The sequence below is a fragment of the Barbus barbus genome (assembly GCF_936440315.1).
Source record: "Barbus barbus genome assembly, chromosome: 47".
NCBI classification, from domain to species: domain Eukaryota; kingdom Metazoa; phylum Chordata; class Actinopteri; order Cypriniformes; family Cyprinidae; genus Barbus; species Barbus barbus.
Window position 1 is genome coordinate 10,489,114 of NC_136725.1, and position 12,794 is coordinate 10,501,907.

At 37.5% G+C, this 12,794-nt stretch overlaps 1 protein-coding gene across 1 annotated transcript; it reads left to right on the forward strand.

The window, feature by feature from the left end:
- On the forward strand, positions 1-6,562 carry LOC306865581 (protein cornichon homolog 2). The gene is made up of 6 exons (XM_079410283.1): positions 1-190; positions 2,180-2,248; positions 2,418-2,465; positions 4,044-4,156; positions 4,250-4,393; positions 4,750-6,562. The coding sequence occupies exons 1-6, from the start codon at positions 110-112 to the stop codon at positions 4,775-4,777; spliced, it is 483 nt and encodes a 160-aa protein (XP_079266409.1). The 5' UTR covers positions 1-109; the 3' UTR covers positions 4,778-6,562.
- The last annotated feature ends 6,232 nt before the right edge of the window (positions 6,563-12,794 follow it).

The window sequence follows — 12,794 nt, forward strand, 5'->3', positions numbered from 1 at the left end:
CTTGAAGGGGGTGAGAGTGTAAGGAGAGTAACAGAGAGAGAGAGAGCAGGGGAAATCTCCCCCTCGCCCTCTCTCGACCCAGACCACCGTCAGGCTGGCAGGCACAGCCATGGCCTTCACCTTTGCGGCCTTTTGCTACATGTTAACACTCGTGTTGTGCGCTGCCCTTATCTTCTTCGTCATCTGGCAGGTACGTCTGTAGTTTTACACTTTACTCAGTGAATGTGAATTTGTATGAGTTCCTGTTACCTGTAACATTGTCACACTTCCATTTCAACTGGCGTCGCAATCCATGCCATCGCCAAGTGTCTGATTGTGTGAGCGCGAATGTGTGTGTATGTGTGTGTGTTCGTGCCAGTTTTTTGAGCGCAGAGACTGGTGTGTGTCTGTCCAAGCTGTCTCCCCTGCCCTTAACAAGAGGCCTTATCCATGAGGTGAATACAAATCGCAGCAGTTATTAATAGAGCAGACATTCTGAGTCATGGATGATTAATGATTTACAGAACAAGTAGACAGATACAGAAGAAAAACGGAGGAAGGAGGCCGGAGTCTACCTGTGTGTATATGCACACAAACACACACACATACAGTCAATAATGCAAATGTAAATCACGCAAAACCTTAAGAATAAATTATATTTTACTTAAAAAATTAAGCATATTTTTAGGACCGTTATTTGAGATATCAAGCACATTAATTTTAATCACATATTTATTTTAATTAAGGAAATAAGCACATTTCCCCCTTAATTCTCCATACAGTATAAATATATGTAATAATGTATATATATATATATATAATGTATAAATAAATATGTGCTTTAAAAATGTTTTTGTACATTTTACATCATGGATGTAATTGTTGTACTGCCTTTCACTTTTGAAGATTTAATTCTACAAAATGTTGTATTGCAGTAATTGAGTAAGAAAATCAAAACAAAAAAGTATATTACATTAATAACAATATAATGAGAATCACCGTTGAATTATAGAAATAAAAAAACATAAAAAGCAACTTCTAGACGCTTTATGGCAATGACAATTCTAGGAGAAAATGTCATGAAAATTATGTTAAAACAATATCAATATATTATATATAATTCAAAAACAGTGTATATTTCATGTATTGTGGGTCGTGGCTTAAAAATATAAAAAATATACATTTATCAAAAAATATTTTTCTTATTTTCATTTTGCGGTGTAATGTGACTCAGACATGTTTTAGTGAGATTCACCAATGCACACAAACACAGAGAGTGCGAGCGCTGAAGAGGGAGAGGTCAACAGCTCATTTTAACTCTACTGGTTGTTCTGTGCCAGCCCACTGTCTGTAGAATCACAAATTAAATTTGCACAGTCGCCGCCAGAGACTTCAACATCATCTGTATTCTTCATATTAGAGGCGGCATTCTCGCAAAAGGCAACAGCAGACAAACACAATGACCCTGAACTGTTCAAATCAGTCTGAAACACTAAAACACTAGAGAGCAGAGGTTTCAGCATCTAAAATACAAGCCCTGAATGCCAAACCAGAAGTCAGGGATATTTTCAGATCGCCATTGGACTGCAGACCTTACTTGTAAGACGTTCAAAAGGCCATTAAGAAATAGACTTGAAATGACTGAGCATTGACTAATGACAGGAGTGGGAGAGATTCTAAACATGAGTCATTTGGTGTGAGTGTGTGTGTAAATGTATTTGAGAGAAAGAGAGAGTATGGAGACAGAGAGTGGAGGAGGCTGAGAGTCTGTGTATGCCGATGAGAAACCATGTTATTGAGAATGCTTATCAAACCGTAATTTGGTTCTGACACCCCATCCCCCTTTCCTCTCCTTCTCCCCCTATCTTTGTATGGCTCTCAGCCAATAAGAATGTGAAGTCACTTCTATAGCAACCACGATGCCCGCTTAGGGGCTCGTTCGATCACCATGGCAACTGCATCTGTTTACAGAGAACGAAGTGAGGGGATGGCAGGAGATATGGATCTATATGGGAAAAGGAAGGAGGGGAGAATGTAACTTGAAGCTTGAAGCTGTAGGAATGGCTAGAGAATGAGGAAAGTTAAAGATAAAAAGGGCCACAGATGGTACAATCACCCTTCATCATCTCGAACCTCCAAAATGTCCAGTGGTTTTGTTTAAATGCTCGTGTAACACAAATTCTCTTTGTCTATTTTCAAGATTATTGCTTTTGATGAGCTGCGCACAGACTTCAAAAATCCCATCGATCAGAGCAACCCCACCAGAGCGGTAAGGCTTTTCTTAGATCACGATTCCTTTCACACAGCATAAACCACTCAGCATCAGTCTTCCAACTGTGAACAGCAGGTTTCAGAGACACTGAAACGACATACATGAACATATGTGAACACACGTGCAGAAACATGCAATTTTATTGTGCTCTTCTGTTTGTCCTCAGAGGGAAAGAATATTGAACATCGAGAGAATCTGCAACCTCCTCCGAAGGGTGAGTGAAATTGTGGCAGATCAAGTCAAGTGTAAGCATATATTAAGTGGGGAGGACATGCAAGAGAAGCTAGCTATTTAAAAAAAAAACTTTATAGTAGAGATGCACTGATAGTACAATTCTTGTCTATAGCCCTAAGGTATTCTGGCTGATACCCCTATTTTGGCTAAGTAAATAAAAAAATAAAACAAAAATTATTTAAATGCTGCAGCTATATTCGGGCATTACAACATTATAATATACAGTATGATATATTAAAATGGATGTTCATTTTAAGATTTAATAACATTAACTGTGTTATTAAATTAAGTAAATAATTAGTTTATAAAGATCCCATGTAGACATTAAATTTCCAGTGTTAGCTGATAATGATAAATCCAAAGTTCTGGCATGAAACTCTAGGTGGCACTGTCCGATAGGTCAAACTCAATCTGACATAATGCCATCATTATCACATGGTGCAGCTGATTGGTTCTTTTTGTAGCCAATGAGCTCGCTGCTCAACATTCAAATACTTGGCTAGTGCTTGCGGTAACAGTTGCAGCATGCTTCAGAAACCCTCCACCTTCCCCAGCTCCACCTGTATAGATCTGCTACGGGGGGGTGATCATGTATGCTGTGGGGGTTATTTCATATTATATGTGCGGCAGCAGTATTTCTTACATGCTCACAGCAGCATGTTGTGGATGTATTGGCAGTAGCAAGTCTCGGTAAGACCAAACACAATAATAGTGACATTACCATGCCAATCCCTCCGAGAGCTGTCATGATAGAAATGATAAAAATGCAATAACTAATAACTAATAATAGTGCTGATGTATACTCTCATTCAAAAGTTTTGGGTCAGTTTGGGGTTCTTTTTTTTTAAATAAATTAGTACTTCAGCCTTCTATTCATTAAAGAGTCCTGAATTTTTTTTTTTATCACTGTTTCCACAAAAATATTATGTTTGTTGAACACCAAATCAGCATATTAGAATAATTTCTGAAGGATCATGTGACACTGAAGACTGGAGTAATGGCCACTTCAGTTTTGCCATCAGAGGAATAAATTACATTATATAATATAATTAAATAGAAAACAGTTATTTTATTGTCATTTATAATATTACTGTTTTACTGTATTTCGATCAAATAAATGCAGCCCTAATGAGAGTAAGAGACTTGTTTTAAAAACATTAAATCTTACTGACCCCAAATTTAGTCTATCATGAATCCATACTTTAATAGCTGGAAATGTCATGAAAATGCAATTTAACATATACTCTTAGAGTATATTCAGAGCCCTAGGGGCCACTGGACCCCTGATTGGAAACCCTTGTGCTAAAACATTCTGTATCTCCCAAACAACCATAAAATTGTCTACTTACGATCATCCTGAAAGTGGCTTCACTGTATCCCTTTTCATTTCTCTTCCCTCTTTTCTTTTCTTGCTCTGTACTTGGAAGCACACTCAGATCTTACACACGCACATAAACAGTCAGAACTGATTTTGCAAGAGATACTTATGACGAATATGTGAATTCATGCTTGCATACATGACGCATACTTGGAACTATCCCCACTCTTTGTTTTCCAGCTGGTGGTTCCAGAGTATTCCATCCACGGGCTGTTCTGTCTGATGTTCATGTGTGCAGGGGAGTGGGTGACTCTGGGCCTTAACATCCCCCTGCTCCTCTATCACCTCTGGAGGTACAAAATGTACCTCACTTACATCTACTTAACTGAAATTTCAAAATGGGTCCCTGTAGCAATTCCCCCTCACTTTTTTTTTATCTCCCTCAGGTTTTTCCACCGTCCTGCAGATGGGTCTGAGGTTATGTATGATCCAGTGAGTGTGATGAATGCAGACATTCTGAATTACTGCCAAAAAGAGTCCTGGTGCAAGCTAGGCTTCTACCTTCTCTCCTTTTTCTACTATCTGTACAGGTAAACCCTCCTCATTCATTTATTTTCTACCAATTTAGATATCCTATGTTATGAGATGTTATGTTTGGATTTTATTGATGGCATTACTATTACCTTCATCATCTGAGAGGAACAATGGACTTCTCAAACTGGACAAAAGAAATGTAAATCAAGAAATGAAAGAAACGAAGAAAACAAATCAGCAGTACAGCTGTTTTCATCATTAATAATAATAAGAAATGTTTCTTGAGCAAGTGATCACATGACACTGAACACTGACTTTGTCCCAGAATGTTTTTTCTTAATTAAGATGGTGAAAGTTTGTTTACTATCTCTCTTGATTAATTTCTCTCTCTCTGTCTCGATCCCTTTTGCAGTATGGTGTATGCTTTGGTCAGCTTCTAAGGGATCAAATGAAGGACAGATGGTTGTGAAAGGAAGGAGAAAAATGACAGAATAAAGACCGGACTATGTCGTGCTCTCCTCTTCCTCATCCACAGACCTTGTTCAGCTCCTCCTCAGATCTCCTGGGTGGGGATGGACGATGGACAGATGTAGAAAAAGCTCAAGACAAGGAGGCGTCAATGTAAAGCTGCCTCAATTACTGCCATAAAAAAAACAAAAAAAAACAAGTGGAGATGTGGACCAAAAGAAAACGAGTGCAATAGAAAGAGAGAAATATGGTGAACAAAAGACTCAGGCAGTGTAGATGTTTTGTAACACCATTGAATTTCTCAAGGGCTGCTGAAAATTTCCACTGCTCATAACAGCAAATGCTTCTTAATGTACTACTGAGGCCATTACAGAATGTGTTACCTTGAATTTTAAATCAATAGACCGTGGACTTTGTCTTTTTCTTCAGATAACTTATGTCAAAGTATTTAATAACTGCTAAGTATTTGCTATTTCAGTATTTGTGGTAGATAAATGTACCCTGTATGTAGAGGTACGATATAATAATTGATTAAATTCTGAATATATGGCTCAGTTGTTGCAGTTCGGTCAGGGTAGTTCTATTAGTGTCCTTAAACAACCGCACAAGAAGTATATTTTTACGTAAAATCTGATGGTGACGTTTACATAGACATTTCAAAGCAAATCAACCAATGAGATAAAGTACACAAACCGGAGAAACTGTTTGAGCAGCATCACGTCTAAGGACTGACACCCCATGTTCTGGATTCATCCATCATGGGCTGTGGTCAAGAAGAACCGCAGACACTTAATTGAGACGGGCGTGCAGGATGGGCCGTACCAGAGGGAAGAGAGATCCGACCCCAACCTCTGCCGGAGTTCAAATACTCGATAGACTGTGACAAATCATAAAAGCACTTTTGGAATGCCAACAGATGAACTGTAGCAAACAACAAAGGAAGACTCATTTGCGTTGAGTGGGCTGATGTGCGTGAGACAGCCGGACACAGCGGACCGTGATGCAGATGATGGAGACACTGGTGTCGGAAACGTTCGCCGATGATGCTTTGGACAACAGACTGATGATGACGGTCTCACATCGAATACAAACTTTTCAGGCAGTCTTCTTTGTTGTTAGACTATATCCGACATTTAATGCCACTCTGTTCAATGTATCATAGGGCCTCTCGATTTGCCTCATCTGGAGTGCCTGTGTTGTGCTGTGTCCATCAGTCTGCTAAACAAGTAGATTAATGATTATTTACCTAAGCTGTGTGTAGTTCTGGCTTTGTAGATGAATAGAGTGGCCGAACGGATCTCTCATGAGCCGCTTCACAAGCTAGAACGGCTTCATATTAGCCTACACTTAAAAGCAAGCAATTTAATAAAGACATGGTCCGAGTGCTTTTTGGCAACCCTGCCTATCTGGTTCGAACTCCCGGGTCTTCTTTCCATCTTGGCTTTGACTTGATGTACCCTCAAAAATGTGAATATATATCCTGGACAATCGCTAATGGCACAGGAGTGTGGGCCGAGAGACAGCTGACTGGGTCTTCATTATAGACGTCATCTCTGAATGTCTTTTTGTGATTAATATTAGTTCACATGCAGTATCTACATTTAAGAATACCTGCATGATTATGTCTTTTATACATGATTCATTAATGTATGCTACAGCACCTTTGGTAACTTTATGGTCTGTATTCAGATGAATACAACCGAATATCTTATATACTCCAAAAGCAATTACACATGTTCTAATAAAACAATGTTGCCAATAAAGTCTGCTTGTTGATTTGCATTTTGGGATTGGAGTTAACCTTGGATTTCATTAGACTTTTATTCAGCAAGGATGCAATAAATTAATCAAAAGTAACAGTAAAGACTTTTATAGTTTATAGTTTTACAAATGCTGTTCCATTCATCAAAGTATAGTGAAAATATCTAAGACAATGTTTTACAAAAATATAAGCCGAACTAATATTTTCAACATTGATAATAATAATAAATGTTTCTTTAGCAGCGAATCGGCACATTAGAATGATTTCTGAAGGATCATGTGACTCTGAAGACTGGAGTAATGATGCTGAACATTCAGCTTTGCCATCATCACCATCACAGGAATAAAAGTTTAAAATATATCAAAACAAAAAACAGTTGTTTAAACTGAAATATAGTAGTCAACATTTGAAGTGGATCAAAAAAGATCACCAAAGTGGTCCTAAGACAAGAAAACATTTTGGTTTTAGGACAACTTTGATGAAAGGTTTTGTGTTGACTACTATAATATTTCACAATATTGTTGTCACATAAATGCAGCCTTGGTGAGCATAAGAGACTCTTTCAAAAGCATTAAAAAATCTTACCAATCCTAGACTTCTGAGTGGTATAACTTGATCAACATGTTGCAATCTTTAAAAATTTTGAAATGAGAGAGGGTGTTTTTATTTAAAAAAACAACAACAAAAAAAGTTGGTCTGTAAAAGGAGGATTTCCACCAAAAAAGAAATAAGTAAATTGAAAAGGAATGAAAAAAAAATCAAGGCAAATGATGAAGGCCAGATATAGAGAAAGTTTATAAAGAATTTGAGCACGTTCTTGCAAGTCTCAAGCAAAAGTAAATGTGAAAGAGAGAAAATGAAAGGGAGAGAAAAAGTGTGAGTGCACTGGAGTCAATAAGAGGCTAACACAGTTTGGTTGCCATGGAGACACAACAAGAATGAAATGCATTTTATGTTAGGTTGTCTCTCTTGCTTGCTGAAAATCAAAATCCAAAAGCCTGTCCAAAATTGGTCTTCTGTCCATGGCCGCACAGCTGAAACATTTGCCAAAGCTTTGAAAAGCAATTTGGTATGAAAATGGAACAGGAAAATAGAACACAGTAATAAATAAATAATATAAGAATTGTAGCAAAACCCCCAAATTGCTGTTTTGAAACATGAATTTAATCAAAGAGCAGCAGAGTGCAGTTTATGTGCAGCGCATGCAGAAACATGCATGTAATCACACACACTCCATTGCCAAAGTCTAGTTCTCTTTCTGCTCTTTCTCTCCCTCTCTCTTCACCTCTTGAGAGATGTTGCTATGGAAACTGGTTACAATTGATAAGTTTGAAACATGAGTGAGCCACAGACAAGCTGCTGGTACACACACACACACACACACACACACACACACACTGACAGCTACACTTGCCGTATTGAAATGGTTCTCTGTTTGAAGAGCTGCTTTTCAAATCACCGAGATTTTCCATTTGAAGGAAATTAAATGTAGTAGAATCACCAATTTAACCCTTTTTTATAGCACTTAAGGTACCTTTTGTCAATGATGAATCAACAGCAGACTGATGTCTAAAAGCCTGTCGCTGCTGTTGAATGCATGAGAACATCTCCCTAAAATTGGAAGAGTCATTTCCACAATATGATGAAAAGACTGACAGAACATTAAGAAGGACAGTGGGAGACATGAATTATGCATCGCTGCAAATCTCAGTACGGTGAACCTTATCAGAATTAAGATGAGATGTAAAGTTAGGGGGCAAAACTTCAAATTAGAACAGTGGGGTGAGAACTAAAAGTTAGAATGATAAATGGGGTCGAGAGAATAAAGATAGATTGGAGATGCTTTGGACACTATAGACAAAAAGACACCTGAGATTGCTTTTATCAGCACAAATAGGATGGATTTAAGTAGAATACACTTTCTGTGGCAATACACACATTCACACACACAGAGAGAGAGAAAGAGAGAGATTTTTTTAATTAATCATGGGATCATAGGCATCATACACTGTAAAAAGTGATAAGTTAACTTAACTTAATCACTCCAAAAAGTGATAAGTTGACTGAACTTAAAAAATCCTTTGCCTTAAAATTTTTAAGTAAATAATAATAAAAAAAAAAAGTTAAGTGAATTGTCAAGTTCACTTAACTTACTTTTTCAAATGATTATTTACTTGATAATTTTAAGGCAACGGGTTTCCTCAATTTTAAGTCAAGTCAACTTATCACTTTTTACAGTGTAGGAAATTATTAGCCCAAATTAATAATTGTTGATTGTATTAATAAGGTACATTAAATGAATTAATGTACATTAAAATACTTTTTAATTAATTAAAATTACTTTATTATTTCAGAAAAAGGAGTGTGTAGTGATACAAGAGACACGAAACTACCTTTTGCCTTGAGCAACATTCATTAAGTGGTCATTAAGCAAAATTATTAAATGGGACACCTGTGGTTGACCAATCAGAATTGAGTATTCCATAATAGTCAATAAAGAACCCTAACGAAACCAAGCAAAATTACTTTCAGAAACATACTGCTTTGCTTACCTGATATATCAGGTAAGCAAAGCAGTATGTTTCTGAAAGTAATTTTGTAAAGTGTAGCTGTCAGTGTGTGTGTGTGTGTGTGTATACACTTCTAATTTATTAGCATGTTAGCATAGTTTTATACAGTTTATTCTATATACTTTTTTTTTAATGAATTTCAAATTAACAAATTTATTAATAAAAGAACAAATAGCTTTAAAACATTAAAATATTCTAAATTACTACATTACAATATTTGAATTATTATTTAAAAATTATTTAGATTAATGAACACATCAACAACTGCAGAGTTCAAATATATAGTTTAGCGGTCATTATGCAAACTTTTTTGGATCACACTTTATTTTAAGGTTCAATTCTCACTATTAACAAACCATTAACTACGACTTTTGCCTCAATAAACTCTTAATTTGCTGCTTATTAATAGTTAGTACGGTAGTTGTTGAGTTTAGGTATTGGGATCAGGGATGCAGTATATATGGTCATGCAGAATATGAAAGTGAAGTGAAAGTAAAAGTGACGTGACATACGGCCAAGTATGGTGACCCATACTCGGAATTCGTGCTCTGTATTTAACCCATCCAACGTGCACACACACAGCAGTGAACACACACACACACACCATGAACACACACCCGGAGCAGTGGGCAGCCATTTATGTCGCGGCGCCCGGGGAGCAGTTTGGGGTTCGGTGCCTTGCTCAAGGGCACCTCAGTCGTGGTATTGAGGGTGGAGAGAGCGCTGGACATTCACTCCCCCCACCTACAATCCCTGCCGGCCCTAGACTCGAACCCGCAACCTTTTGATTACGAGTCAGACTCTCTAACCATTAGGCCACGACTTCCCTGAATATGTGCTTTATAGTATTAATATGTGCTTTATAGTACAAATAAACAGCCAATGTTTTAATAACATGCATGCTAATAAGCAACTAGTGAGAATTGGTCCCTATACAAAAGTGTAACAATTTTTTTTACAGCAAACCTGTGATTGACCATTGACCAGTCAGAATTGAGTATCCCAGAAAGCCTGTTACCATTTGTTATTGCACTCTACTGAAACCCAAATTACTTTTTACAAATACTGCTTTGCTTACCAGCAACACTTTTAATTAATTAGCTTCAATTTATGTTTTTGTGTATAGGCTCAGGATAAATAGACTAAAAACAGCACTTAATGATCCTGTTTCTGTAAAAGATCAAGATGGAAAGGTCAGTTCTGCATAAAGGAGAGGCTTATTTATGCACTTGCTTTACATTGTTTGACTAAGAATGCGATTATAATTGACATTCTCTGCATTTGGGAAGTACAGACGTTAAGGTATCCAAACACACACACACACACACACACACACACGTTTTCCCTTTCCACAGATGATTTATATCCAACAACACATACGCAAATTGTAAGTGTGAATTAGTGTTTGAAATTCCGCTGTGAACTGTCAGTGGGCTTCAGTTCCCAACGCCATCAGAGCCATGATTAGCATTCATACTGGACGCGCTGCTGTGAAATATCACACAGGACCACACAGGTGTTGAGGGGTGTTAAACGCTGTTATGAAGGCACTGTATTATTAACAAACTATAGAACAGAACAGACCAGGGTGCACTTTAAGCGGTTAAAATGCACAGGCACACCCATAATCACGCTGCAAATCGAAGGTAAACCACACACAGTCTACATACACACACACGCACATGAATATTTCCTTCAATGATCAGCGGTGCACCTTCGGGAAAAAACGGGTGTCATGGCAACAGAAGCAGGCATCTGCAAGCGTTACTGTAGCAATCAGAGAGGAAACGCAGCCAGGGGGTTGGCGTGAGAGGTGTCATTATAGACTGAGTGATTTGGAGGGGGTGTGGGGGGTGCGAGAGGCAGGAAACGATTAAATATTCAAGCAATAACGCAGCCAGAAGAAATGACCTCGCTTTCTGCTTCAGAAGTTTAAACCGTCTGGAAATCAGAGCAGGAAGGGTGAAGGAATCTGTAGCGTGGTCACAACATCCACCTGAAAGTTCAGAGGGTGTCTGCAGTGATGAGAAAATAAATAAGGATATTTTCCGACAAAAGAGCATTGTTCTGTGTAAAATGGACTTTTAGCTCAAATATTTTGCAACCCAAAGAGAAAGCACTTCAAATCTCTTCATCCATTTACAACAGCATCATAAACTGCAACGAGACTTATGTTGTAAATGCTGTAAATGTGTTGAACCCGGTGCAGCAGTATTGACCAAGCCATAGTTTATTTAAGCATGGTTTCATAAAAAGTTTTTTTCCATTCCCTCTGCTGTACTGAAAACATACCAAAAAGAGTTACCGAACCGTCATTGTTGTGTACAATTACACCCCTAATAAACATATTTCTTAAAAAAAAAAGAAAAAAACCCATAAATGACAGTAATCTTTTCAGCTATACTGAATCATAGCGATATATGAGGGAATAATCATGCACATTTAACCCTTTAGACTGCTCTGTTGTATATGATGCGATCCATTTCAGTTTGTTCGTTTTCTCATCACGATTTCCACTAAAATGCAGGCTGTTTTTGCTCTAAAACCATAATAAATTAATATAGCATCTTCTTTGTTATATGAGGCTTTTAGAATCATTGTGTGATTTTATCTACTTTCTGGCAGTGGTGGATAATAGCAAGTTATTTTAGTTGCATTGTAGTAACTCAAGCTATAGCAAATGTGGTGTTTGTGCAGAAACTAGGGTTGCCATGGTAATGTTTTATAAGGGATGAACAAAGCTCTACATGTGTTCAGGCCAAGAAAATGTCGATTAAAGGGACACTAATGTATACCTTCTGTTCCACCTATCTATTTTGCACCTTGATTCTGATGGACACACATTATCAGCACTTATGTGCATTCTGCACACCCACATAGCCCTCACTGAGTCTCACACACACACACACACACACACACAGTTACATTTAGACCAGATAGTATGTTACAGCCATCTGGTGGACAGTATAATTAACTGCAAATGTTCTGTGTTCTGTTGTGTTATTTACTTGCTTAGTTAGCCAGTGTGCCGCTTTGGAATGCATTCATTTGACCCTTGAATATGACTAATATTTTAAAAAGCAGCATTTCATAATTGGTGTTGAAGTAATGATCTGTTATATAGTCAATGATTAATACCTGACCCATTTTCCCTCATCATAGCTCATTCCACAAATAGTGTACACTTTGGTGTTAGTGACTCTTTTTTAAATCATTAGATGCATTTTGTGAGAAGCATTAGATAACATAATCTAATATAGGTCCTACAGTTAACCTAGTATGTAAAGTAGCTAGCTAAATATTTTTGCCTGTCCTGTGTCAGAGGTCTCGGCATTCTTGACTATATACATTTACATACAATAATAATATAAAACATACAATAATGAAAATTTGCTGAAAATATGGTGACCATCCATGATGTAGATGAATTAGTTTTTTTTATCAGAATAGATTTGGATAAATTTTCACCAATGGATGCTCTGCAGCAGTGGTTTTCAAACCTGTCCTGGAGCACCCCCTGCCCTGCACATTTTGTATGTCTCCCTAATCAGACACACCCGATTTAGTTCTTGCAGTCTCTACTAATGAGCTGATGAGTTGAATCAGGTGTGTTAGATGAGGAAGACACACAAAATGTGCAGGGCAGGGGGTCCTCCA